Genomic DNA, 26,737 nt, shown 5'->3' with positions numbered 1-26,737 from the left:
GACCTCGGACTTCTCGTTGGTTTCTTCAAAATTACCAAGAGTTGAGCTGGGCTCAATGCTCTCTCTAGATCTTCTGGCTCCACCGCCAGCCGCACTATATCATGGCGCCCGCAAAGATGCCCTTGCGCGCCGATGAGGAGCTGGGCAAGAAAGACGACGATCTCCACTCCAACCAGGCACGATTGCGTCCTGCACAAAATCGCATGTACCCTCGCCCTCGTCGGATATTGATCGCTGTTTTTGTTTTGGTACTCTTGTATCAATTCTTCAAGCACATGCCCACCGATATTGCCCCGGCCGCCGAACGATACAACCCGACGATTGCGCGTTTAAGACACCCTCCTCCTCCTTCGCCGCCGCAATCAGCTCCGGTTCAGTCGCCTGCTATATTTAAAGCCGAGGATCCACCACGATACGTGCCACAAACAGATGCCGAAGGAGAGACTTTTGATGGGGCGATCAAGTTCTATGAACTGGCCAGGTCTCTTCCCCCCAACAAGCACCCGGAGCGCAAACCTAGCCGTGCAGTGCTTTTTGCCGGCTCGAACCTGCATTGTGTCTCTGACATGTTGCCTTTGGCCTGTCAAATGGCGCGCAAGCAATTTAATCGTGTACATTTTGTTATCATGGGCAAGGAACAAGTTTCCATTGAAGGAATCAAAACAGTAAACGGGATTTCAGACGCAGAATGCCCTATGACATGGCATGGTTAGTTCTCTTCTAGATCTCTCGGTCCTTCGGTCTAACGATGCATTATAATGCTAACTACGTATCAACACAGACGGTCGACCGGATCATTTGTCTGAATCTTCCGATGCTCGCATGGAACGATCTGCTTCCGGGGGCCTTGGTTTGATTCAAGCATATGTGGCTCCAGAAGTTATCATCACACAGCAAAAAGGCTGGGAAGACTCCTTCTTTCTGAATGGGTTGGAAATTCATAAACGGAAAGCTGAAATTCCTCATATTGCGCTTCCCTCAGCTTCCAGAGACCTCATGTGGATTTCCTTCATCGATAGCACTGCTTTGAAAGGTAAAACTCTCTGCATATAAGAAAAAACTTTGAAAACATGTCAAGAAGGGATTTTGAAACATGCTCGGATCCCTTTGATACTGACACATAATAGTCTGGAATGATATTCGCGTTGACATGGTCGTTCACGCATCGAAATCATCAGGGTCTCTGATAAGACTCATCCGGTCCTTAGATGCTGCGGACTATCTTGGATCAACACCCAGCTTGACCATCGAGCTGCCGCCATCTCTCGATCCTCAGTTGCGTGGCATTTTGCAGAATTTGCAAGGACTGTCTAAGCTTGCGGGGCGCATTACTCTTCGGCGGCGTATTGACCCACGCTACATGGACCCAGCGGATTCGTCTCTTCGCACAGTAGAAGGCTTTTACCCAATAAATCCCCGCTTGTCTCACTTGCTCATTTTATCTCCACAGACGGAAGTGGCACCTTCATTCTACCATTATCTTAAGTACAACATTCTGCAGTACAAACAGAGTACACGCGCTAAGCAGACCGCATTGGATCTCATGGGAATTTCTTTGGAGCTGCCATCTTCGAAGCCCACGATTGACAAAGAACCGTTCAGCCCGCCGTCATTGTTATCGATGGATGATATCAAGAAAAATGGACCGCACTCCATCCCATCCTTTTTGTGGCAAGCGCCAAACTGCAACGCGGCGTTGTTCTTCGGTGACAAGTGGACCGAGTTTCATTCCTTCCTCTCGAGTCGCTTGGGGGTTTCAGAGACGAAGACGAATATCGCCTCTCAAGACAAGATCATATCCAGGAGATACCCAGCCTTTATGGAATATCTTTTGGAATTGATGCGAGCCAAAGGATACTACATGTTGTACCCGTCATTTCCCGGCCATACTGCAGCATCTCTGGTGACAGTGCATCATGATCTCTATCATTCACCGGAAGAGTATGCCCACGAAGTCAGTCTCAACACCGGCAAAATCCCCATTCCTGAAATCGATAATCCCGATAGGCCCCTTGAGCCACTGATGGACGATATCCCTGAGAAACCATCAACTCGAGCACCTAATATTATGCCTCTCCTTGATATCTTCGAATCCGGCCTTCCAGATGTTGAGGAGTTGTCCTTGTTGTCTTACGACGGAAAGGAATTGACACCGGAGACATACTATAGCCAAACCAGGGAATACGCTGAGAAGTTTCGACTACAACAGGGACACTGTACTCAGGATAGTACAGTAACGGAGGGACCTGGTCTAGATCTATTCTGTCTTGGCTGATGTATGATCCCAGCTGGTTTCTAGCATGTTCTGCGATGTCCGTTCTAAGTCTTGAACATGTGGCGTTATGATATTTGGAGCTTGGCTTGGATAATCTTGGCTGGATGATAGTCTATTTACTAGGTCCTTAGGAGATACATTACTTAAGTCGAACAGCATTTTGCACCCGCGTAGGACGATTTGATGTTGGCACAAGGTGTCGAGGCAAAACAATGACGAGGACTTGGCGGATTACATAATACGAGAGCTGCACCAGCCCGAGCTCTCTGCGTCTCCATCACCAGCTTACAATCAACTGCATCACCCGTCATCTGCAGCTCCCTATCTCTTGTTTCTTTTGTGACACGGCATAATTCGGCTTCCGACACTTGAATTACCCGTTAACCCTTTTTGATTTCCCCCCCGACCCGGTCGCCAGATATCCGTCAGAAATGGCGAACGAGGGCGAACGGTCAACCGCCGCCGACAAGGGCAAGGGCAAGGTTGATGACGTTCGCGAGTTGAACGGCAAGAAGCCCCAAAAGGACGAGAAGACAACCGAGGATGGAAAAAAGAAGGATGAGGAGCCCCAGGAAGGTACGTCGCGACAACACCCTGCAACGCATATCGGAGCAGAGCGTGTGGCTTCCGCAGGATGCTTCGCTGCTTGGACCCAGGCGCTGACTTCTTCAAAGATGAGCTCAGTGAGGAGGACCAACAATTGAAAGATGAGCTCGAGATGCTCGTGGAGCGGTTAAAGGTACGGTAATCCCCGAATTCGTCCCAAGCCGACGATGACGTTGATGCTAACAACAGCTCGCAATAGGAGCCCGACACCTCCCTTTACGGACCTGCCTTGGACGCGATCAAGAACTTCATCAAGACCTCCACATCTTCCATGACGGCTGTCCCCAAGCCGTTGAAATTCCTCCGACCGCATTACGATGATCTGGCAGCGCTTTACGAGAAGTGGACGGCTGGCCCTATTAAGGTTCGTCTGATTAACAGGACATTACAATTAGCTTGTTCTAATCTTAACATCACTAGGACTCGCTGGCCGATATGTTGTCGGTGCTCGGTATGACCTACGGAGACGAGGCGAAGCTGGAGACCCTGAAGTACCGCCTGTTGGCCCAGTCGGAAGATCTTGCCTCTTGGGGCCACGAATATATCAGACACCTGGCGCTGGAGATTGGACAAGAATATCAGAACCGGTTGAATGCTGAGAAGGAAACCACGGACCTGGTGGACCTCGCTTTGTCTCTGGTGCCTCATTTCCTCAGCCACAACGCCGAGGCTGATGCTGTCGATCTTCTGAGTGAGATGGAGATTATCGAAGAAATTCCGCGCTTTGTGGACGAGAACACATACTCCCGAGTTTGCTTGTACATGGTCAGCATGGTCAACTTGCTCACTTACCCCGAAGACCAGCAGTTCCTCCGCGCCGCCCACGAGATCTACGTCCGCTACAACAAACTGTCCCAGGCAATCGTCCTCGCCATCCGATTGAACGATATTGATCTCATCAAGAGTGATATCGATGCCACCGACGATAAGTCCCTCAAGAAGCAAATGGCTTTCCTTGTTGCTCGACAGCAGATCTGGCTTGATCTGCCCGCTGAGGATGAGGAAGGTGAGGCTTTGAACGACTGCCTTAACAACACCTCCATTCCGAAGCACTTCAAGTCTCTTGGAAAGGAGCTCAACATCTTGGACCCCAAGATGCCTGAGGATATTTACAAAACGCATCTTGAGAGCAGTCGCGGAGCGGGTCTCACCAATCTCGACTCCGCACGGCACAACCTGGCTAGCGCCTTTGTCAACTCCTTTGCCAACGCTGGCTTTGGTAACGATAAGATGATGCTGGTCGAGGGTGAGAAGGGCCCGTGGGTGTGGAAGACCAAGGACGATGGCATGCTCTCCACAACAGCGTCGCTGGGTATGCTCCTTCACCGGGATGTTGAGGATGGGCTGGACAAGATTGACAAGTTCACCTACGCATCGGAGGACCAGGTCAAGGCCGGTGCTTTGCTTGCCATTGGTATCCTGAACTCCGGTGTCCGCCTCGACTCTGACCCCGCTCTTGCGCTCTTGAGTGATCCTGACAACCTCGAGGCCAAGAACGTGCCGATGCGAGTTGCATCTATCATGGGTCTTGGTCTGGCATATGCCGGCTCTAACAAAGAGGACCTCCTCGAGATACTTCTCCCCATTGTGGAGGATTCTTCGCTGGATATGCAGCTCTCTGCTATGGCTGCAGTCTCCTTGGGTCTCATCTTTGTCGGCTCATCGAACCATCAGGTGAGCGAGGCGATTGCCACAACTTTGATGGATGAGGAGCGCCAGAAGCAGCTGAAGGACAAGTGGACACGATTCATGGCTCTTGGTCTTGCGCTGCTTTACTTCGGCCGCCAGGAGGAGGTCGATGTCATCCTTGACATTTTGAAAGCCGTTGATCACCCCATGGCTAAGCCCACCTCGGTCCTTGCCTCGGTTTGTGCCTGGGCTGGTACCGGAACTGTACTCAAGTTACAAGAGCTCCTTCACATCTGCAATGACATTATTGAAGAGAAGGAGGAGAACAAGGGTGACGAGTTGGTCCAGTCCTATGCTGTCTTGGGTCTGTCGCTCATCGCCATGGGTGAGGATGTCGGTCAGGATATGATTCTCCGTCAGTTCGGTCATCTCATGCACTACGGCTCTCCCAACATTCGTCGGGCCGTGCCCCTTGCCATGGGCTTGATCAGCCCCAGCAACCCCCAGATGAAGGTGTACGACACCCTGTCCCGGTACAGTCACGACAATGACAACGATGTTGCTATTAACGCCATCTTTGCCATGGGTCTCTGCGGTGCGGGTACCAACAACGCTCGTTTGGCACAGCTTCTGCGTCAACTGGCTAGCTACTACCACCGCGACCAGAACTCCCTGTTCATGGTGCGCATCGCCCAGGGTCTCCTGCACATGGGCAAGGGCACAATGACGCTCAACCCCTTCCACACCGACCGTCAGGTCCTTTCCCGAGTCTCGGCGGCCGGTCTGCTCACCGTTCTCGTGTCCTTGATCGATGCCAAGGACTTCATCCTTGCCGATAGCCACTACCTTCTTTACTTCCTCATTACCGCCATGTTCCCCCGCTTCCTCGTCACTCTCGATGAGGATCTGAACCCGCTCACCGTCAACGTGCGGGTGGGTCAGGCCGTGGACGTCGTTGGTCAGGCTGGTCGGCCAAAGACCATCACCGGATGGCAAACTCAGAGCACGCCGGTGCTTTTGTCGTACGGCGAGAGAGCCGAGCTGGAAGATGAGCAGTATATCCCTCTCAGCGGCATACTCGAAGGCTTGGTAATTCTGCGCAAGGTAAGCCATCCCAACAGAACTCCGTATTGTTAAACGCTTGCTAACGAAATATGTAGAACCCCGACTGGGAAAGCCCCGAATAAGCCAAATGAGATAGCACCCGATCTCTCTTCTTGCTCGTCCCTGACGGGTCTCATATAGTGGTCGGGTTACAGTTGGACCTAATGTATTCAGAACGACTGAGGAATAGCATGGACTTCTTTTATCCTTCTGCATTCGGTATATTGGGCGGCCTAGACAGGCTGCATCGGTGGGAAAATCTTGTGTAGACTACATCTCAATCAGGGGCCTCGCGTTCTGTGCCCTGGGTTGACATATGAAATGGTGAATATTTAACTTTTCTAGTATTCCTGTAGCAAGCTTGAATCAGTCCTTAATTAATGTTCTCATCTTCTCGTGGTTAGATCTCCGCGTCGACCAACCCCAAGGTACTCGCCTAAATAGGAAATAGGGCTTAGGGCTACGAGCTTATCACTTTTTTCTCTCCGCGTCAGTCTTCCCAGCTGCAGCCCGACGCTTTTTACTCCAAAAGATCCGGTTATTCTCAGGTCAAGAACCCTGAGATCTTTCCAAGATGAAACTCGACGCCAAGGCGATCCGCTACCTCACGAATGAGGATTTCAAAGTTCTTGCGGGGGTACTTATCAGCCCCTCCACCCCGCCGTGCTTAGAGCGCCTGCTCTTTCGCCATAATGCCCAGATAACTAACGACGGTCTTCTCTTTTAGGTTGAAACCGGAAGCCGAAACCATGAAGTCGTTCCGACACCGCTGATCGTGCAGCTTTCGGGCCTCCGCGGCGGCAGTGGCGTGCATCGGGCCATCTCGAATCTGGCCAAAATCAACCTGATCGCGAAGGTGAAGAACGCAAAGTGTACGTCTTCCCTTTTATCTCCCTCTACTGAAACACCAGCTTATATCTCTGGTGGCCACAGACGACGGCTACCGACTCACCTACGGCGGTCTCGACTATTTGGCTCTCAACGGGCACCAGAAGCAAAAAGTGGTCTACTCCGTTGGCAACCAGATCGGCGTGGGTAAAGAATCAGATATCATCGTTGTCGCACACAGCAGTGGAGCACAGCGCATTCTCAAAATCCACCGTCTCGGCCGTATCTCCTTCCGAACCGTCAAGACGAACCGCGACTACCTCCGACACCGCCATACAGGATCCTGGATGTACATGTCTCGACTGGCGGCGATGAAAGAGTTTGCATTTATGAAAGCCCTGCGGGAGAACGGCTTCCCAGTTCCCGAGCCCATTGCCCAGAACCGCCACACCATCGTCATGAGTCTGATCGACGCCTTCCCGCTCCGCCAGATCGCCAAGGTCCCCAAACCGGCTAAGCTATACTCGGAGCTGATGGATATGATTTTGGAGCTGGCGCGCTACGGTCTGATTCACGGTGACTTTAACGAGTTTAACCTCCTTATCAAGGAAGAAGTGATTCCGGACGAGGATGGAAATACTCCGGACATTGAGGATGCCGATGATGACCATATCCAGCTGACTCCGATTCTCATTGATTTCCCCCAGATGGTCTCTATTGATCACGCTAATGCGGAGATGTACTTTGACCGTGATGTAAACTGCGTGAAGCGGTTCTTCCAGCGGAAGTATCATTTTGTTAGCGATGCGCCGGGCCCGTTCTTTGCGGATGCGAAGAAGAGGTTCTTGAAGAACCCTGGGAAGCGGCTGGACGTTGAGGTCGAGGCTTCGGGCTTCTCTAGGAAGATGGCGCGCGAGCTTGAGAAATATATGGACGAAGTCGGCGCCAATGATGATGCAGGCGAGAGAGACGACGATGAAGAGGAGGAATCTGATGAAGATGAAGAGTCCGAGGAGGAGGAAGAGGAGGCCGACGATGAACAACCTGAGCAGTCTAGCGCAGAAGTGGACGAGAGCTCCAAGCGATTAGACGCACTGGAGATCTCGGGATCATCTGAAAAGTAGACGATCCGAGCCACCTGGGAATGTACTTTAATGATCACGAGTGATGAATCTAGAGTGTAAATATAGCGTCCGTGAGTGAAGTTCCGTCTCCGTACGCCTTCATTTTCGCCCATCGTCTATCCCGATAACTATCTCAACCTGCCAAGTCAGCGAGGACCTACAACCAAGGGATAGTTTTCTCCTGAGAAAGATTTGTTTATTATGTTTAGACAAAAGCTATATAAGTAATCCATGGTAATCATCAAACAACCGCAAGGGAAGCGGGGTGATGCATGCGGGGCCCGCGAGACACGATAAGATCGATCGGGGTAATAGCCGTCCATCAAATCGCGCAATCACTTAGCGCTCAGCGCTCAGCGCTTAGTGCTTAGCAGCCTCTATAAATCCGTATTAGACGTGTTCTCGGTAAATAAACAAAGACGCAAGACTTACCCTTGTGGACATCGGCCTTGGTGTTGTGGACCTGCTCGTCCTTCTTGTCACCGACGGCGTCGAAGGCGGCATTGGCACGGGTGCTGATCTTGGCGTCGGAGTCCTTGGCGACCTCCTTGTTGGCCTCCTTGGAAGCGGTAGCACCGGCACCCTGAACGGTCTCGGCGACGTAGTTGACGGTTTGCTATGGGCTTGTTAGTCTGGGACGTTGGTGGACTACCGGGAAAGATAATCACGAACCTTGACGGTCTCCATTGTGAAGGAAGGGTGGGGTAAGATGTGTTTGGTTTGGAAGTGAGTTGTTGAGAGTGAGAGTGAATGTGATGATAGAAACTCAAGTCTGCCGGGGGAATTTGAGAGCTATTTATCCTCGATTTGAGATAGATGGCCTTTGCAAGGTTCCTTGATTTCTCCAAATATACTGCGTCATCATCGTCGTCCAGGCTCCGGGCCCACCGATCGATCTTCGGGGGCTTAGACGGTGTTATCCGGGGTTAGGATTGTGGAGACGTCGTCTTATCTCGTCTCGTCAAACCCCGTCGAGGGACGTTTTTGTGGCTATAGGTAGGTAGTTCGTACTTTGCAGACTACACTGGTCAGACACAAGTTCTCCTAGACAACCTATGCAGAGAGAAGTTCAGCCAAACAATAGGCTATTGACGTGAAGACCGTGATCCCTGGCGATGATCGGCGGGAACTCGTGAGCCTCGGGAAGTCCCGACTGTCGTCAGTGGCTGAAAACCCTCGTAGGCCAATCATCTCCCTCGGCTCCGGAGTCCAGAACTGTTGCAGATCGGTTCAAGGTTTCACAAGCCACAGTACTACGGTTGTGTCGGTGGCTGACGCCAAGCTTGACCTGGTCATTGCACCTGCAGGCGCCTACTCGGGATTGCACCATCGTGCAGCGGCCGTATGGTCGCGGGTATCCGGGTATCCGCGACAATGGCATCCCGAGTTTCCTCAAGGGCGGCAACACAAACTGACAACAGCGATGATTGCGGGTATAAGTAGAGTAGTATAAAGACAATCAAGGTACATGATCTAGCAGTGCATCAGTTAATCAAATCATCCCATGTTCATTGTTCTTGAGAAAGCGCATTCCACGCGATGAAGGCCGTTCAAATCCTAGATGTCTCCTCCCCGCAAGTCACTACCAATTACTCCATGGCCAAGCCGATTCCCCAAAAAGCCGAGATTCTCATTCGCGTCCACTCGGCCGGGGTAACCGGCGACGAGATCTTATGGCTTCAATCCTACCCAACCCTATCCCCCATCCCTGGACACGAAGTATCAGGCGTCATCTCCGCATTCGGTCCAGATTACAGCGGCCCTTTGAAACTCCATCAGGAGGTCTACGCGATGATCGCACCGGGCCGATGCGAAGGCCAGGCTGATTACGTCCTCTGTCTAGAGGATGAAGTCGCCCCCAAACCAACTTTGATATCTCATGAGGAAGCGGCCGCTTTACCGATCCCGATCCTCACTGCATGGGAGGCAGTTATCGATCATGGTAAACTCGAATCTGGTATGCGGGTTCTCGTCACCGGGGCATCTGGAGCAGTGGGGACATTTGCCGTGCAATTTGCGACTCGGCTGGCTGGTGCGAGCGTGATTGCGCTGGCTTCATCCAGAACTCACGAGCATCTGAAACAACTTGGAGCACACGAGACGATTGATTACAACACGCCAAATTGGGAGAACCGGGTCAGGGGGGTGGACTTGGTCTTTGACACGGTTGGCGGTGATGTTTTGACCAAATCGTGGGAAACGGTCAAGGACGACGGTGTGATTGTGGCTGTTGGGGATCCGGCACCCTCGTGGGTAGTTGGACGAGGCAAGGCGGTCGAGGCCACCGAGCACCCCAACGTGCGATACGTGTATTTCATCGTCTCTCCAAATGCGGAGCGAATGAGCAAGGCATCTGCGATGATTGATGCAGGTTCTATCAAGGTTTTGGCAGTGAAGCCATTCCCGTTCCATAAGGCAGAAGAGGCTTGGGCGTATGCCCGGCAGAGGAATCGGGGAGGGAAGGTTGTGATTGATTTCACGGGAGCAGACGAGTCAGAAGCTTAGACAGTACAGTCATGAATGGATTGCAATTACAATCACCATGTGAGATCACATTATGAAACAGGTCTTCTCCATAGGGAAGAGCTCAAAACGAGCCAGCAGGTATATCAAGAGCGGCAATACTACCCGTCCTCTACAGGCTTCGGTGGCTCCTCAAAATGCAATTGAACATTATCATTGTAATCAGCAGGACTTTTATCATCCATCAGTCATTCCCCACGGAAGGCCATCGAGATCTCCAAGGTTATACCATCCACAGAGATCCTCGATAGAGCCAAGAGAGGGCAGCATATCAGTATCGTTACTCGAAATCTCACCCTCGGAGCCATGACTTCTTTGCTCTTGACCACCAAACAGAGGCGGCACTTCGCTGGAATTGGGAGTAACACTTTTACTGGTATTCTTCGACCCAATTCCCAACACATGATGCGCAATAGTTTGGATCTCTCGCACATTTCTTGCTGTCCGTGGCCAGATTTCACCCAATGCCTTCAGACACCCGATAGTCATGCGGATCTGGTCTCTTGCGGTTGCCAGATCCCTGCTCTTGAACAGATAATTGCAGGCTGAGAGGAGCGCCAGGGTGCCTTCGCTGACCATGCAGGTTGTGAATGGGGTGTGGTGGAATTGGCGGACCGGCAATGCCAAAAGGCGTATTTGTGCTTCGACGGACCGGAGGACTCGCACCGTATGCACGTTGACAAGTTCTGGTGTTGGTGTGTCGAGAGGCGGTTCTCGAGCGCAGCTCGAGACGTCTTCTACGGCGTTGAACTTGAGATCGGAGAATGGTCGATGTAATCCGATGGTGGCTCTATTTGGTGCGTGAGCTTGCGAATGTTTGGCCCATTGTATTGGGGATCTTACACATGAATGAGTAGGTGTGCTTGAAACATGAGTTCGTCGATTTCTCCCGTTTTGGAAATGACCTGCTTGCGATTCTCTGGAAGTAGAAGTCGCCAGCCATCCAGACTGGAGTCAGCAGCCTGAAGGATATGCATCGAGTCTTCTTTATTTGCAATTTTTGGTGCGCACGATATTGCAGATGCCGCACAGCGTACAGCACCGATCAAGTACGCAAAGGATGAGAAGGTACTTTCAGGAGAGAATTCGCGGCAGTCAAATTCCTCCAAGGTTTTGGGTGCGGGAATTTTCTGGTCAAAGTGAGTTATGCGAGCTTCGATACCGACTCCGGAATCGATCGGATGAGGCAGAAGAGAGATTGTCAGTACTTACCCCGGACTCAAATTCAGACTCTTCACAGGGCAGATCCACCGTGACCTCAATATCCACGACTTCAAAATTCATAGTGCCGAGGGTTCCAGCATAGTATGCGTCTACGAGGTAAAGCATCCACCACGTCCTTCTCCAGCATTCCCTCAATACGGGGTCGTCGGCACCATGTTTCGTCGCAAAGTCTTGAGAAAACATATGGAGATCAACGGCAAGATGAATAGCCTTTTTCATCTCCATTTTGGATTCAGCCTTATAGTCGTACCAGAACAAAGCCATTGAATATAAGAGTCGGCATTGGACCATAACTGGATCCGTTGGTAATGCCTGCGAAAAGCACGTCTCGGCGAAGTCCTTCAATAGACTTGACCATCCGTGCGAGTTGAAAATATGTCCAACAAAGCGCATGACAGCAATGAGTGGTGTGAAGCTGAGCTGTCTGCTCGGATCTTGGCAAAGTCTGAGAAAGTGCCTTTTGGGCGGGAGGAACGGATGCAACTTGTGAAAGTTCTTGTAGTAAGCATCGACCAAGGCGTCTTTCTCGATATCGCCCATAACGACTTGGGTTGCTGCTGGTGAAGTCATTCCAGATGTGCCATCACCAATGCTGATCCCGTTAAGTAGATCGTAGCTGCTCGAGAAGTCCATCTCGAGGAATTGAGGTGTACATTCTGGGCCCTGCTGAGCGGCTGCGGGTCTTTGTGGACCCGGTTCACCGGTTATCGTACTTTCTTCTGTCGCAGCGAGCCGTTTACGCCGCTCTGCCAGAGCTGCGCGGTCGAGCCCGCCTCTGCGCGATCGAGCATAGTTACACTCCTTACCGTACTCCGCGCAGCGCGTACAGCACGGTCGCTTGCCGTCGCATTTTAGGTGGCGCGAGCGGCAGGGTAAGCAAGCGAGAGATGAGCGTGTGGCTCTACCATGCGATGTGGAATACATTGAAAATGTGAGTATAGAACAGGGTCGAGTCGGCATGGAGAGAGGCGGATACTCGGGTATTCGGGGACCCACTCGTCGGGAATCCGTTAAGCTACGGCGATCGTGAGATCCCGCCGAGTGTGAAGACTGTTCAATACCCACCTAGGTATTCCCGCCTAGAGGGTATTTGAAGTACATTGGATATCATTTAAGATTTAATATAATGGATTGCATCTTTAGATTCTCACCTTGCATCATCGCCACTCCCAATTCCGCGCGGATATAGTCCTCGGAACTATAAAACTTCAACAATGGCAAAGAAAATCGTCATTATTGGCACCGGGTTTGCCGGTGTCTGGAGTGCCCTTTCAGCCAAGCGTCTAATCAATCTAAAGAAAAAAAACAACGACGTTCAGGTTTTCGTCATCTCTCCTGAGCCATCCTTGGTAATTCGCCCACGACTCTACGAAGCCAATGCTTCCAGCATGACCCATTCTCTCGCGCCGATTTTCGAAAGCGTGGGAATCAAGTTCATCCAAGGCACCGTGAACACCATCACTGCAGAGGCAAACACTGTTACCATCCATTCTGCCTCTGGTCTCGAATCAAGCATCGGCTACGACCGCCTCATCCTAGCAGCTGGAAGCTCAGTCGTACGACCTCGCGGCATTACCGGGATTGAGCAACACGCTTTCGATATTGACTCCCTGGAATCCGCCACCAAGCTCGAGACCCACGTCGAGGATCTTGCCTCGCTTCCTGCAGGCCCTGCTCGCGATACCATCGTCGTGTGCGGCGCTGGCTTCACAGGCATCGAGCTTGCAACCGAGTTGCCTAAACGCCTCGTCCACATCCCCAATTATCGCGTTGTGTTGGTTGAAAATGCCGAGCAGGTTGGCCCTGAGCTTGGACCCGGCCCTCGTCCTATCATCATCCAGGCTTTGAAGGATCTCGGTATTGAAGTTAAGCTCGGATCTGCTGTCGCGGCAGTTGACGCGGATGGTGTGACCCTCGAATCCGGAGAGCGCATTGATACCAGGACTGCCATTTGGACTGCTGGCGTGAGGGCGACTCCCCTTACACAACAAATTGCCGGTCCTAAAGACGGCCTCTGTCGCCTCCAGGTCGACCAACATCTTCGCGTTTCGTCGTCTAGGGACATTTTTGCTACTGGTGATGCCGCTGCTGCTTTTGCCGATACCAATGGTCGCTATGCCTTGATGTCTTGTCAGCATGCTCTTCAGCTTGGCCGTGTGTCAGGTCACAATGCCGCAGCTGACCTTCTCGACGAGCCATTGATACCTTACTCGCAGGCTGCATACAACTGCTGTCTGGATCTCGGCTCCTACGGCGCGGTGATATGTGGATGCTGGAAAAGACAGATCAAGCTGACGGGAGATTTGGCAAAGCGGGTCAAGTGCTTTATCAATCAGAAACTGATCTATCCCCCGTGTGATGCCCAAGAGGCATTGACCGCAGCCAACCCCATTGGGCCGGATTCGGATCAGCTATTTGAGCAGATACTTCAAGCGGTGAGGTAGTCTATATTTTAGAGATCAACCGTGTCATTTACCCGATAAACGTTAAGCAAGGATCAGAATCCAAGTGACTTAAATACCGTGCATAATACAAACCAAGAGACCTTGTGCAGATCAGGTCTAAGATAGCTCAGATAATTACAACAATTCACATCAATGTTGCTGGACTTGCTATCTCGACTGAAAAATAATTAGCGTTCAATATCAGCGATGAAATTCAAAAGACAAAAGCCATGTGAGGACAAGCCGTAAAGAGTAATCATGATGTGTACGGCGGGCGACGCGGCCATCCGCGCAATTCCACCGCAGCAAAAGATCACCAGCGCCCCGACACTCCAACCATCAACCAACGACGTCAAGATGGTTCGCAAAGCAATTGGCCTCCCCAAGATGGGGACAAGTCCCCTCCCGCCTCTATCCGAACGCAAGCAGATCTACCTGTACGTCGACCGTCGCCCCCAAGCCGACAAATTTCCAAATTTCATCCCGAACTTTTGATCACGAACGAGTCTTCCGGCCTCAGCGCCAGGAACAATTAGACCGCAAATCGCTAACACAGGCCTTTCACAGCCCCGAATTTACCGTCGCCCTTGTCCGAACCCCCTTCCTCTCCAACCGCTATGCTCAGTTCCGCGTCCCTCTCAACCTCAACAAACTCGACATGCGCGACTACCTGGAGCGTGCGTATGGCGTCGGCGTCGTGAGCGTCCGCAGCTACGTCCAGCTGCAGCCCATTACCCGTATCACCCGTGACGGACGAAACTTGGGCGCGTGGCGACGACCCAAGTCCGAGAAGCGCATGACGGTCGAGTTGCGGGAGCCATTTGTCTGGCCCGAGGAGCCCACCGATCTTAGCCCGTACGTGCCATCCAGTTTGCAATGCATTAGGCCGTTGAAAATGTCCGTTGCTAACGCGTCAATAGATGGGAGAAGGATTCCTGGGATTCTGGCGAACGATTCCAGACCGAGATGCGCCGTGATAACCGCCAGAAGGGCGACGCTGCCGAGAAGCCGAACGAGAAGGTGCGAAAGGCATTCAAGGAGCAGGCGGAGGAGTTGAAGAAGGATAAGGAGGCCTGGCGGCCGACTTGGAAGGCGCTGGGTATCGATTTCGCGCACAAGGAGATGGCTAACACGAGGGGCCCTGGCCTCCGTCCGCCGAAGTGGATGAAGAAGCCTTGATTCCGGCCTAGAGCCTTTCTTTGCATGTTTCTTTTGTGCTAGATTTTTCTGGCAAAAATCGGTGTTACGTGTATTTTTCTCCCCATTTGTGATTGGGCCTGTCTGTACAATATTTATGAGGTCGGATCCATATACATCTGAAGCCTTTAGGCCTTGTTTCATAATACCTGAGTTATCTTGTGTAGATGGAGGGTTATGTTGCAAGTACATACTGGGTTGTATTGAGAGATATAAACAAGGGAATTCTTAACAGCATGACTGCATCAAAAACGAAGATTAATTACAATACACAGTGGGACAAAATAACGCTATGCAAAGCGATTGTGGTCGAGAGGGGCTTGGAAGAGACGCAATGTGAACAGCAGGTGGCAAAAGCCAAGGGTATCTACAGGCGGCTCTCGACGAAGTTCACGTGGTGCTGGCCGGGCCAGTGAGCATCCGGCCAGATCTTGCCGAGTGCTTCCCAGATGTGCCTGCGGGTGAATGTTAGCAGATGAATAGCGTTCAAGGTTTCAAGTAACTTACTGCACATAGATGATCTCCAGGCCATCGTGAACCTCCTGAGGAACATCCTTGACATCCTTGCGGTTGGGGTAAGGCAAGAGGACAGTCTTGACACCGGCGCGCAAAGCACCAATGAGCTTCTCCTTAATTCCGCCAACGGGCATCACGCGACCCCGGAGGGAGACCTCACCGGTCATGGCAATCTGCGGGGGAACAGGCTTGTTGGCGAACAAGGAGATAAGCGCCACGGTGTGGGCCAGACCGGCGGACGGTCCATCCTTAGGGATGGCGCCAGAGGGACAGTGGACGTGCAGGCTGCGACTCTTCATGACATCCTCATTGGGGTCGTGAGTCAGTCCCAGCTCGAAAGAATGGGCCTTCACCCATGTGAGAGCCACCTCAACAGACTCCTTGAGAACGTCGCCGAGCTTGCCAGTGAGCTGGACTCGTCCGTTGCCGGGCATGTCGGCTACCTCGATGAACAGAATACTTCCTTGGCCACCAGAAGAATAGGCAACAAGTCCAGTAACCACGCCAGGGCGGCCGTGCTTCTCGGCTATTTCTTCCTCGAAGCGCTCGATGCCCAGAATGTCTTCCAAGTCTTCGACAGTAACGACTGGGTTGTACTCAGCTAGTCGGTCAGCGTCGCCGGCATCGGCGAATTGAACGGCCTTGTGACGGCAGATCGAGCCGATCTCACGTTCCAGATTACGGACACCGGATTCCCGAGTGTAAGAAGTGATGGTCTTGTCAATCACTTCATCGGACAAAACGACCTGTCCCTCGGTCAATCCGTTTGAACGAATCTGCTTGGGAATCAGGTGACGCTTGGCGATGTGTCTCTTCTCAACGGTAGTGTATCCGGATAGCGAGATGGTCTCCATGCGGTCGAGGAGCGGTGGGGGAATGGTATCAAGAGAGTTGGCTGTGGCAATGAAGAGCACCTTGCTCAGATCGATCGGGATGTTGATGTAGTGATCAGTGAACGAATTGTTCTGCTCGGGATCCAAGACTTCTAGCATGGCTGCGGAAGGATCTCCCTGGAAGTTGGCGCCGCCAACCTTGTCGATCTCGTCAAGCAAGAAGACCGGGTTCGCAACACCAACTTTCTTCAATCCGTTCACGACCAAACCGGGCATGGCCGCAACATAAGTTCGTCGGTGTCCACGGATCTCAGCTTCATCGCGGACACCGCCAAGAGAGATGCGGTGGAACTTGCGTCCAAGAGAAGCAGCCACTGACCTCGCCAAACTGGTCTTTCCAGTACCGGGCGGCCCAACTAGGAGCAGGATCGGTGATTTGTCAGTCATGCGCTTAGACTTCAAAATTTCGAGTCTGGTCTCCAGCGCAACTCGATCGGTTTCGGAGAGCAAAGGAACGTCCTTCTCCAGATCTCCGGCAGACGCCGCATCCAAGTCTTTAGACAGACCGGTAATTTGGCGTTCAACATCATCGTTGGTGGACTGTTTCAGCCGCAGCACAGCAAGGTACTCCAACAGCCTCTTCTTGATGCGCTCCAGACCGTAGTGGTCCTCATCCAGCTGCTGCCGCGCACGCTTCAAAGTCTCTGGACCCAGATGATCAGCAGTAACCTTCGTCCACGGGATCTCCGCAAGGTTCTCCAGATAGGTGCGGCAAACACCGTATTCGGCGTTGGCAGGGTTCATCTTGCGCAAGCGCTTCAATTCCTTATCCGCGACCTTTTGAGCCTCGGGGCTCAACTCCGCGTCCTTAATCTTCTGTTGCAGTTCGTCCACCTCGTTCGGCTCCTTCTCGTCATCACCGCCACGTCCCCCTGCGGGCCCAGGAGGCGATAGGCCAGAGAGACCCTGCATCGCACGCCTGGCAAGCAACTCACGCTCTCGAGGGTCAATTTGGCTAATATCCATGTTTGAGCTCGGCGGGAATGATGTCGTGGAGATAGAGGTGACCTTCACGCTACTCTTAATATGCTGGGCCTGGCGAGACAAAATCTCCACGACGCGTTCCAGTCGCTGCTTCACATCGAAAGAAGCGAGTATCCGTAGCTTCTCTTCGAAGCTCGCATCGGATACATCGGCCATGAAATCGGCAAGCTTTCCTGCCTGGGCCAAGTCTGTCTTTGATATATAGAGTTCAAACTTCCTTGCCACGAGGGGCGAGAGACGAGTTGAGGCAGCCGACAACAATGACGACAGGCGCAATAGAGTAAGAAGCTCACGAGACAGCTGTCTCAATTGTTGGAAGAGATCAGCAGCCTCAGAGTCGCCATGTATGGATGAGTCTAGCAGAGAAGTGGTTAGTCACCGGGACGGTGTGCAGGAATTCGCATCGGTAGAACCTACTGTTCTCCTCGTGGACAAACACCTCCGCCTCGAAATAAGGTCGATCCTTCAAGATCTTCTTAACTGTGAAGCGTTGAGACCCTTGGACCAGAAGAAACGGCTCGGCGTAGGCTCGGCGCTGAACGCCGATTACCTTGCCCACCGTGCCGTAGCGGAACAAGTCATCCTTGCGCGCCTGGCCCGCATCGATTGAATCGTAACCCTCCTTCCTCTCATTATCGGAATCTTCGCCTTCGAGAAGTTGTTGGCCGTCGCGGCTCAGGAACGGGGAGCTGAGAGGAATACACCCAAAGGTGATCGAGTTGCCATCGCGCTTGGGCCGGTCCACCAGGGAAGACAGAAGGTTGGTCAGGTCGGGACGGTTGGAAACTGGAATTCGCAGTGTCACGCCCGGCAGCAGGACAGAGCCCTTGGCCAGGGGAACGAGGGGAAGCTTAGTGGCTCTACCGCTGTTGGATCCCATCTTGAGGCGTATGTGATCAAGGCTAGGAAGAGCGGAGAACAGCGATAGAACCAGATAAAGAAGAGAAAGGATAGAAAGAAGACAGAATAGCAGAAGAGAAGCGGGATAAAAGTGATGTGGTGTCACAAGGGTAGACCCAGGGGGGATGAAGAGTGATGAACAGTTCCAGAACCCTCCGTGTACTTTGGAGAGGCGAGTCCGGGGGAGAGCGATAAGGTCGCATGTCTTGCAATCTCCGCGTCCCGAAGCCGAGGTTAGTACGCTAGGGTACGTCAGTCTTGCAGATCTACCGGGGAAAGGGTTTCGTTTCACTCTATGTACTTCGTTACTATCTATTAGAGTTTGTGCGATTATTTACCTAGGTCATTGAATTATTCTCATCGAACATTGATCAGCAGCGCGTCTGTTCTGTTCATCTCTGTTCTGCTGGTGGTTTTGGGCCGTGTCCCGTGATCGGAGTTATCCGCACGCAATCGCCTTTTCGCCTCATTTTCCTCGGCTTCTTTGCTCTCGTGATTGGCACTACCCCCCTGCGACCATCATGGCTACCCCCGCCCCCACCAGAACGACCTTCACCATCGGCACTCGCAAATCCAAGCTCGCCTTGCTCCAGACCGACCTTGTGCAGGCCGCCCTCAAGAAAATACACCCCGAATATGAATTCAAGATCTTCTCCAAGGAGACCGCCGGCGATCTCAACACCACTATTGCGCTGAAGGATTTTACCAGCAAGAACCTATGGACTGAGGAATTAGAGGAGTTGATGATCGGGGGTCAGGTCGATCTCATCGTTCATTCCCTCAAAGGTTGGCCTGCCCGGCGTTGACGCTGCCAAGAAGAACAAATAGCTCATACACCTTGAATTCGCTAGATGTCCCCACTCTTCTCCCCTCGACATGCACCTTGGGCCCTACAATGCCCCGCGAAGATAGCCGGGATGTGCTCGTTGTGAAGCAAGGGCTGCCGTACAAGAGCTTGGCGGAGATCCCCGCAGGCTCCGTGGTCGGAACCTCCTCAATTCGCCGCACGGCTCAATTGGCTCGCAAATACCCTCACCTGAAGGTCCAGGATATTCGCGGCAACATTGGCACCCGGCTGACCAAGTTGGACGCTGAAGATAGCCCCTATACTTGCGCCATCCTCGCTGCCGCTGGTCTGCTGCGTCTGGATCTGGAGGATCGTATCACGCAGTACCTCGACTCGAAGAACAGCGGAATGCTCTATGCAGTTGGACAGGGTGCTCTGGGTATTGAGATCCGTAAGGGCGATACTCTCTTGAGCGAGATGTTGGATAAGATTGGCGACTGGGACACAACTTTTGCCGTTTTGGCGGAGCGGAGTCTGCTCCGCACTCTGGAGGGCGGCTGCAGTGCCCCTCTGGGTGTTGAGACCGAGTGGGTTCAGAGCGCCGAGGGGTCCAAAAAATTGCGCATGCGGTCTGTCGTTGTCAGTGTCGACGGCCAGCAATGCGCAGAGGCAGAGGTCGATGGTGATGTTCACTCAATTGAAAGTGCCGAGGCTTTTGGCATCACGGTGGCCAAGGCTCTGGTAGCCGACGGCGCTGGGAAGATTCTTGAGGAGATCCAGCACAACAAGGTGGCTAAGGAGAGTGTTTCTTCTTGATTAAAAATTATTGTCTGAAAGACCATTCGCATAGACGACACAGATACCCTGTGAAATGACCCGATATCAACGAATTTATTTTGAATGCTGGATTCGAGTACATTGTAATTATGCATTGAATATTGTAACCCGAATCAGGAATGCCATCTATCGCTTTTGACGAATACTCGTATCAACACTACATAGCTCTATCCGTTTAGCCCCGGTTGAGGGTGTTGCCGGATCCCTTAGGATTGGCTTCGAGATATTCGTCCCAGGCGCGAGCTTTCATCGTTTCCTCATCCGCCTTGTCCAAATCATCCTCATCAATCTCCGGCTGAATGCCAGATTGCTCTCCTCCTTGAAGCACATTGCCTCTTCGATGCTCTTCTTCGAGATATTCATCAATCGTCATTGTCGGCAGGTTATGACCGGAGCGGAACACTCCTTGCTGGAGCTGCGTGCGGCGGTCGAGGAGAGTAAAAGGCTGCATTGGCTTGCCTTTGCCATTCAAAATGGGGCCATTCCGTCCTCTGCCGAGTAGCTGTGATATTGATGGATCCAAGCGATCTGAATAATTGGCTCCTCCCAGGCCACTTCGTTGTCTAGCGTCTTCTGGCTGCGGTTGAGGAGGCGGAGGCGCATTTTTCATGGCAGAGAGCATCGAGAGTTCCTGCATCAGGAGGTCTATGGATTGGAATGTCTGGTGAATATAGAGTTGGAGTTCGGCCAGGTATAGTCGTCGCGTGTCATCGTCATCGCTTTGGAGCCGTGCCTCGTTCCGCGCGAGATACTTCATAGAGAGTCAGCAGACATTCAGGAGATACGTTGGGCAAAAATACCTCAAGTTTCTGCTTTAGTTCTTTTTCTTCCCTGAAGCGTTTCACCTTGACGTCCCGTCGAGCGGCGGCATCGTTCATCGGAGCTAGGGTGAAGGTGGACGGGTTGGCCATATAGTGCTCAAGAAGCTTCTTGTCTCCCCCCGACATCAACTCGTATTCATCCAGGCGTGTGAGGAATGTCTCATATTGTTCCAGGGCTTGTCGAAGAACAGCTTCTCGATCGGAGGTGGGACCCCGCTGGACCAGCTCAGCGAGGTGGTGCTCCAGAGTCATGTAGCTAGATGCGAGTGTCAGCCCGACGATAGCAGCGTATCAGGAATTGATATAATTACGGAATATCTCCGGTTGAAACATCATCCAGCGATTCATTTGAGCTGAACAGCGACAGGATGCTGATCTGGCGCTGGCACTCGCGGAATTTGGCGATCGTCGCATTCACGGCGACTCGGTAGGCTTCGGTGTTTGTATCCCCTCTCGATTCCAGCGCAGTCTTGTCATTCCGAGCAGATTGAAACAGCGACCTGAGACTCTGGGTCTCCTCCATAATTTCGGTGTTGGTGCGGCAAACTGAATGATTAAACAGGTCCCCGCAGTTTTGGCCTGAGTTTTGGCGAGCTGATAAGCCGATAAGAATTCTTATCGCGAGTACATATTGTAGCAGCTTTGCTTATGGATGATGCATACGTTCATTAAGCTCGTTGCCTTTGACATCTTAGCTCACTTACCTATCCTCAGTCATTACCCTGCATATTCCAGCCTTGGCACCTACCTACCCAAGTAAAGCCACTTCTTTACCAAGTGAACGGCTAAACCGCTCATATATATAAACCTTCGTCTGTATTACACCTTCACCTCTCATGTTTCTTTCTCTCAATTCCCAAGATCTCATTTACTTGAACAGGAAAGAAGCTCGGCTATGGCTCCAAACGACACTATAACGCCTCATTCACGTACCAAAACGGGATCACATGTCACCAACGAAATCTATGATGGCCGCTCACAGAGCCGACTGGACACCTTGAACCCCGATAATGCCAATGAGGGGCCATCACCCGGCTCTCCAGAAGAGTCTGAGAGTGAAGAAGACAATCAAGTGGCCCAGTCAGAAGCTGTCCACCGAAGACGCGTCCAGAATGCCCAATTTGAAGCCTTGTGAGTCTAGATGGGAGCAATCATCCGGTGATGCAATACTGACAAGAGTATAGGATCTCGGAACGTGTTCTTCGCAATTCCAGTAAAGAAACAAAGCCTGATGAATCTGACCGGCCGGACGATGAGCTTTCTATTGCCCTCCTACTGGCGAAGCAAGAGTGTAAAACGGGCAGTTTAGATCCTCGTGAATACCAGATTGAACTGTTTGAGCGTGCAAAGGCCAGAAATATCATCGCGGTACTCGATACAGGTAAGTCACTAACACTGAAATGTCTGATATAGTAGGAACCATTCTAAGAGAGATACGCAGGCTCTGGAAAGACATTGATCGCGGTTCTCCTGTTGAAACATATCCTCAATTCGGAGTTTATCGACCGAGCTAATGGAAAGGCCCATCGGGTGGCATTCTTTTTGGTATGGGCTTTTGACAATTTGGAAGGAGCATCACTAATATATAAAAGGTCGATAGTGTGACGCTTGTCTTCCAGCAGGCGGCCGTTCTCCGAAACAATCTTGACCAAAATGTGGCACACATTTACGGTGCCATGGGTCCGGATTTCTGGGACTCTGAGACCTGGGTAGACCTGTTCAATCGACATATGGTGGTCGTGTGTACAGCTGAGATTCTCAACCATGCTCTACTCAATGGATTTGTGAAGATGAGCCAGATCAATTTGTTGATCTTTGATGAAGCTCACCATACAAAGAAGGACCACGTCTATGCACGGTTAGGATCCCTGAATATTATATGCATTTGCACTGATATATATCGGCTAACTGGGGGCTAGTATCATTCGAGAGTTTTATCTCCCGACAGACAAGTCTCAACGTCCAAAGATTTTTGGGATGACTGCCTCCCCAATCGATGCCAAAGTAAACATTGCAGACGCAGCTATGTAAGTCCATATCTTCGGGACTATTGATAAATCTTTTCCAATTCACATTTAATAGACAGCTCGAGACTCTCTTGGATAGCGAAATTGCAACGACGTCCCATTTGACCTTGTTACGTCAAGTCGTGAGAAGGCCAAAAGAGGAGGTTTGGGCATACGCAAAGCTCGATTCACCATACCAGACAGAGCTATACACAGAGATGGAAAGACGTTTTGTAAATGTCAAAGCCCTCAGGCCAATTCTACGGTTCGCGCTGAATGCCACCTCAGAACTAGGAAGGTGGTGTGCGGACCAGGTATGGGAGCGGGCCATAGCGGACGATGTACTACGAAAACTCGAGGGCATTTTATCCAAGGAAACAGATCCAGACTCCCAGAAGCAGAGTCAGGAAGAAACCAAGCGGGACATCAGGCAGGTGAAAGAAGCCTGTCGCATTGTGATTTCTCACCAATCCCAGCATCCCTCAGAGGCAGGTCAGCTCAGCCCCAAGGTTGAGCTGTTCGTGAAACGACTGAGTGAACTGTTTGCGACGTCAGAGAGTAGGAAATGCATCGTCTTTACCCAGCGCCGAAACACGGCGAAGACTTTGCATCGGCTTTGTGAGAAACTGGACATCATCAATCTTCGCCCTGGAGTGCTGGTCGGGATCAACCACGATCTCACGGGATCCACAACGTTCCGCCATCAGTTCCTCGTTTTGTCCAAGTTTCGCCAGGGTGAAATAAATTGTCTTTTTGCAACATCTGTTGCAGAAGAGGGTCTCGATATTCCAGATTGCAATCTTGTTGTGAGGTTCGATCTTTACGACACACTGATTCAGTATGTCCAAAGTCGGGGCCGTGCAAGACATGCCAACTCAACCTATGCTACCATGATCGAAATGGGGAATGATGATCACAAAAGGCGGCTACAAGAAATTCAAGAAGCAGAAAGCCTCATGAAAACTTTCTGCAAATCTCTGCCCGAAGATCGCCTCCTGCTGCACGGAAACGAAAATGACTTGAATATTCTTCTGAAGAAGGAAGAAAAGAAGAGAATCTACACCGTCCCTTCAACCGGCGCGAAGCTTACTTACGAACATGCAATTAGTGTTCTGGACCGCTATGCCAGCTCCTTGCAATATGAGGATGGCATTTCAGCATCAGTCAATTATGTCCTCTTCTCACAGGCCCAGTCATACTTCTGTGAGATAATTCTCCCAGAGAAGTCGCCCATTAGAGGATTGATTGGAGGACGAGCATCCAGAAAAACCTTGGCCAAACAGTCTGCTGCCTTTGATACGTGCATCTTGCTTCGCAGAAACAATTTGCTTGACACTAACTTCAGGTCCGTCTATCAAAAGCGTCTGCCGGCTATGCGTAATGCTAAGTTAGCGGTCGCATCGAAGAAGACAAACAAGTACATCATGGTTTGTAAGCCCTCGATCTGGCATCAAGAAGAAGAAACTATTCCGGAGACGCTCTATGGGATGCTCATAAAACTGATCCCATCAAAGCCCTTGAAAAGAGAGCACCAAACTCTGCTGCTGTTGTCTCGAAAGAGGCTTCCTTCATTTCCGTCGTTTCCGATATTTCTGGATAATGATGTCAGCACGGTCGTCCAGACGGCGGACATTGGTATCCCATTTTCAGTCACTTTTCAGGAGCTGAACCAATTGTCCAATTTTACGCTTGCGGTCTTCCACGATGTGTTCCACAAGAATTTTGACCCAGCTCCTGAGAAATTTCCCTACTGGCTTGCTCCAGTCCGTGCAGTTGCTAGTAAATTTAATTCAAATGCCGCGCCCATGTCTTTAGTAGACTGGGAGACGGTGGCCTTTGTTCAAGATCACCTAGACTGGCATTGGTCCCCAGACATGGATGTTGATTTTCTCCTGAGCCGCTTCATTTACGATCCATGGGATGGTAGGAAACGGTACTTTCCAATTGCCGTTGAACCCAACCTGCGCGCGTCGGACCCACCGCCTGACTGGACACCTCGCCGACGATGGATGCAAGATATCGTCAACTATTCGCTGAGTCTTCCGAAAAATTCCCGCCCCAAGGTTCTACGTCATTGTGATTGGAACCAGCCTGTCCTCCAGGTAGAATGTCTCTGGCTCCGAAGGAACTTTCTCGACAAAGTGACTGATCCAGAAAAATTGGTGGCCACAAAATGCGTTGTCTGCCCACAGCCATTGGCCATATCGTCGGTTAGTTACACCTGTAAATAGTGTTTGACTTGGAGCTACATAGTACTGACACTCACCCAGATCCCGCTGGCGACAGTGACTACGTGCCTGGCCTTTCCTGCTATCATTAGCCGGTTGGAGTCCTACATGATCGTGATGGAGGGCTGTAAGTCTCTCGATCTGGATATCAAGACGGAATATGCCCTAGAAGCCTTTACTAAAGACTCCGACCATACGGAAGAGCACCGAGCTATGCAGGTTCATGTACAGCGAGGCATGGGAAAGAACTATGAGCGCCTGGAGTTTCTGGGGGATAGCTTTCTCAAGATGGGAACAACGATCTCGCTCTTCGCCCAAAGACCAGACGATGGTGAGTATGACTACCACGTTCATCGGATGTGTCTCATCTGCAACAAGAATTTATTCAGCACGGCCATCAAGCTTCGGCTCTTTATGTACATCCGTAGCCGTGGCTTCTCTCGGCATACTTGGTACCCTCCAGGTTTGAAACAACTCAACGGGACTAGCTATGCCAAGCATACTGCTTCAGAGAGCTTCCATAATCTCGGCGAAAAGACGATTGCCGACGTGTGTGAAGCATTGATTGCGGGGTCTTTGCTCACCGGTGGCAAAGACAATCGATTTGACTTCGCTGTCCGAGCAGTGACTCTTCTTGTTGACAGTGAAAACCATACAGCAACTTCTTGGGCCGACTATGCTGCATCCTACATCAAACCGGCATACCAGATACAAGCACCTGATGGAGCCGAGAGAGACCTTGCCGACAAAATATTTGAGAAGCTAGGATATCGCTTCAATTTTCCTCGTTTGTTGCGGTCAGCTTTCACGCATCCTTCTTATCCGACGGTATACGCTAAAGTGCCCTGCTACCAACGACTTGAGTTCCTGGGTGATGCACTTCTCGACATGGTATGCATAGAGTACTTGTTCCATCGGTTCCCTGACAAGGATCCCCAGTGGCTCACCGAGCACAAAGTGAGTAGATGCATATTCTGATGTACTTCAACTCAAGATCGCTAATATTAATGACAGATGGCTATGGTCTCGAACAAATTCCTGGGGGCCTTAGCAGTCAGGCTGGGCCTGCATCGGCATCTTCAATACTTTGGTGGCCCACTGCAGGGGCAAATCACCCACTACGCCGAAGATATCCAGCTCGCAGAGACTGAGGTCGACGGGGCGATGGATTACTGGCTTGCCACCAGGGATTCCCCAAAGGTAGTTTCCACCAAGTGCATTGCAATGAAAACTCACCAACCTGACGCGTATATGATTCTAGTGTCTCCCAGATATGCTCGAGGCATATCTTGGCGCCATCTTCGTGGATTCGGAATTCGATTTCACCGTGGTCGAAGACTTCTTCACCGCTCATGTCAGGCCCTTCTTCGAGGACATGTCTCTGTATGACACGTTTGCCAATAAGCACCCGACAGTAAGACCACCTGGCCCCATTACACATATATACTGACGAAGTCTAGACCTATCTTCACAGCCAATTGACGAACGTCTATGGATGCACCAATTATTGTCTCAAGACCGGTGAAATCCCTGAGATTGATGGAGACAAGTCAAAGATTCTGGCTGCCGTGATGGTGCACGGTGAATCTATCGCGGATGCGGTTGGGACGTCTGGTCGGTACGTGAAGGTTAGGGCGAGCGAAAGGGCACTGGTGGCGATCCAAGGAATGCTTATTTCCGATTTCCGGCTCAAGTATCACTGTGACTGCGGGCCAGTGGAAGCAAAGGACCTGGAGGAGATGGATATCGGGACTGCAGTGTGATCAGATCAGAATCAACCCATAGGAAAGCAGACGTGTATGTGTATCAAA

At 51.4% G+C, this 26,737-nt stretch overlaps 12 protein-coding genes across 12 annotated transcripts; 8 read left to right on the top strand and 4 right to left on the bottom strand.

The window, feature by feature from the left end:
- Nucleotides 1-101: 101 nt before the first annotated feature.
- N7498_008195 (uncharacterized protein) lies at nucleotides 102-2,275 on the top strand (the record flags this gene model as incomplete). Its single annotated transcript, XM_058455257.1, has 3 exons — nucleotides 102-708; nucleotides 782-1,033; nucleotides 1,128-2,275. The coding sequence occupies 3 exons, from the start codon at nucleotides 102-104 to the stop codon at nucleotides 2,273-2,275; spliced, it is 2,007 nt and encodes a 668-aa protein (XP_058305245.1).
- Nucleotides 2,276-2,706: 431 nt separating this feature from the next.
- Nucleotides 2,707-5,697, top strand: N7498_008194 (proteasome regulatory particle base subunit RPN1; the record flags this gene model as incomplete). The annotated part of the gene is made up of 5 exons (XM_058455256.1): nucleotides 2,707-2,851; nucleotides 2,950-3,014; nucleotides 3,081-3,245; nucleotides 3,302-5,614; nucleotides 5,671-5,697. 5 exons carry the CDS (start codon nucleotides 2,707-2,709, stop codon nucleotides 5,695-5,697), a joined length of 2,715 nt encoding a protein of 904 aa, XP_058305244.1.
- A 432-nt stretch (nucleotides 5,698-6,129) lies between these two features.
- N7498_008193 (protein kinase RIO2) lies at nucleotides 6,130-7,566 on the top strand (the record flags this gene model as incomplete). The annotated part of the gene is made up of 3 exons (XM_058455255.1): nucleotides 6,130-6,251; nucleotides 6,342-6,486; nucleotides 6,548-7,566. The coding sequence occupies exons 1-3, from the start codon at nucleotides 6,189-6,191 to the stop codon at nucleotides 7,564-7,566; spliced, it is 1,227 nt and encodes a 408-aa protein (XP_058305243.1). The 5' UTR covers nucleotides 6,130-6,188.
- A 360-nt stretch (nucleotides 7,567-7,926) lies between these two features.
- N7498_008192 (Glucose-repressible protein) lies at nucleotides 7,927-8,253 on the bottom strand (the record flags this gene model as incomplete). Its single annotated transcript, XM_058455254.1, has 3 exons — nucleotides 7,927-7,943; nucleotides 7,999-8,182; nucleotides 8,239-8,253. The coding sequence occupies 3 exons, from the start codon at nucleotides 8,251-8,253 to the stop codon at nucleotides 7,927-7,929; spliced, it is 216 nt and encodes a 71-aa protein (XP_058305242.1).
- An 852-nt stretch (nucleotides 8,254-9,105) lies between these two features.
- On the top strand, nucleotides 9,106-10,071 carry N7498_008191 (NADP-dependent oxidoreductase; the record flags this gene model as incomplete). The annotated part of the gene is made up of 1 exon (XM_058455253.1): nucleotides 9,106-10,071. One exon carries the CDS (start codon nucleotides 9,106-9,108, stop codon nucleotides 10,069-10,071), a length of 966 nt encoding a protein of 321 aa, XP_058305241.1.
- A 195-nt stretch (nucleotides 10,072-10,266) lies between these two features.
- Nucleotides 10,267-12,163, bottom strand: N7498_008190 (uncharacterized protein; the record flags this gene model as incomplete). The annotated part of the gene is made up of 4 exons (XM_058455252.1): nucleotides 10,267-10,879; nucleotides 10,933-11,219; nucleotides 11,302-12,088; nucleotides 12,141-12,163. 4 exons carry the CDS (start codon nucleotides 12,161-12,163, stop codon nucleotides 10,267-10,269), a joined length of 1,710 nt encoding a protein of 569 aa, XP_058305240.1.
- A 364-nt stretch (nucleotides 12,164-12,527) lies between these two features.
- Nucleotides 12,528-13,757, top strand: N7498_008189 (NAD(P)/FAD-dependent oxidoreductase; the record flags this gene model as incomplete). Its single annotated transcript, XM_058455251.1, has 1 exon — nucleotides 12,528-13,757. The coding sequence occupies one exon, from the start codon at nucleotides 12,528-12,530 to the stop codon at nucleotides 13,755-13,757; it is 1,230 nt and encodes a 409-aa protein (XP_058305239.1).
- A 261-nt stretch (nucleotides 13,758-14,018) lies between these two features.
- On the top strand, nucleotides 14,019-14,936 carry N7498_008188 (mitochondrial 54S ribosomal protein uL23m; the record flags this gene model as incomplete). Its single annotated transcript, XM_058455250.1, has 3 exons — nucleotides 14,019-14,194; nucleotides 14,325-14,612; nucleotides 14,678-14,936. The coding sequence occupies 3 exons, from the start codon at nucleotides 14,019-14,021 to the stop codon at nucleotides 14,934-14,936; spliced, it is 723 nt and encodes a 240-aa protein (XP_058305238.1).
- A 314-nt stretch (nucleotides 14,937-15,250) lies between these two features.
- N7498_008187 (putative LON domain serine protease) lies at nucleotides 15,251-18,227 on the bottom strand (the record flags this gene model as incomplete). Its single annotated transcript, XM_058455249.1, has 3 exons — nucleotides 15,251-15,409; nucleotides 15,462-17,703; nucleotides 17,765-18,227. 3 exons carry the CDS (start codon nucleotides 18,225-18,227, stop codon nucleotides 15,322-15,324), a joined length of 2,793 nt encoding a protein of 930 aa, XP_058305237.1. The 3' UTR covers nucleotides 15,251-15,321.
- A 370-nt stretch (nucleotides 18,228-18,597) lies between these two features.
- N7498_008186 (porphobilinogen deaminase) lies at nucleotides 18,598-19,850 on the top strand (the record flags this gene model as incomplete). The annotated part of the gene is made up of 2 exons (XM_058455248.1): nucleotides 18,598-19,033; nucleotides 19,099-19,850. Exons 1-2 carry the CDS (start codon nucleotides 18,769-18,771, stop codon nucleotides 19,848-19,850), a joined length of 1,017 nt encoding a protein of 338 aa, XP_058305236.1. The 5' UTR covers nucleotides 18,598-18,768.
- A 196-nt stretch (nucleotides 19,851-20,046) lies between these two features.
- On the bottom strand, nucleotides 20,047-21,232 carry N7498_008185 (IGBP1/TAP42 family protein; the record flags this gene model as incomplete). The annotated part of the gene is made up of 3 exons (XM_058455247.1): nucleotides 21,004-21,232; nucleotides 20,672-20,948; nucleotides 20,047-20,622 (listed from the first exon to the last, which is right to left on the bottom strand). Exons 1-3 carry the CDS (start codon nucleotides 21,213-21,215, stop codon nucleotides 20,047-20,049), a joined length of 1,065 nt encoding a protein of 354 aa, XP_058305235.1. The 5' UTR covers nucleotides 21,216-21,232.
- A 355-nt stretch (nucleotides 21,233-21,587) lies between these two features.
- N7498_008184 (uncharacterized protein) lies at nucleotides 21,588-26,689 on the top strand (the record flags this gene model as incomplete). Its single annotated transcript, XM_058455246.1, has 10 exons — nucleotides 21,588-21,823; nucleotides 21,877-22,073; nucleotides 22,134-22,237; nucleotides 22,285-22,550; nucleotides 22,612-22,719; nucleotides 22,775-24,908; nucleotides 24,969-25,883; nucleotides 25,941-26,126; nucleotides 26,188-26,340; nucleotides 26,387-26,689. The coding sequence occupies 10 exons, from the start codon at nucleotides 21,588-21,590 to the stop codon at nucleotides 26,687-26,689; spliced, it is 4,602 nt and encodes a 1,533-aa protein (XP_058305234.1).
- Between the last annotated feature and the right edge of the window lie 48 nt (nucleotides 26,690-26,737).

Source organism: Penicillium cinerascens (genome assembly GCF_028974065.1).
Source record: "Penicillium cinerascens strain IBT 15544 chromosome Unknown scaffold_4_segment0_segment0, whole genome shotgun sequence".
Taxonomy (NCBI): domain Eukaryota; kingdom Fungi; phylum Ascomycota; class Eurotiomycetes; order Eurotiales; family Aspergillaceae; genus Penicillium; species Penicillium cinerascens.
Note: the sequence above shows the minus strand (reverse complement) of the source record. Positions and strands in the feature narration are given on the sequence as shown.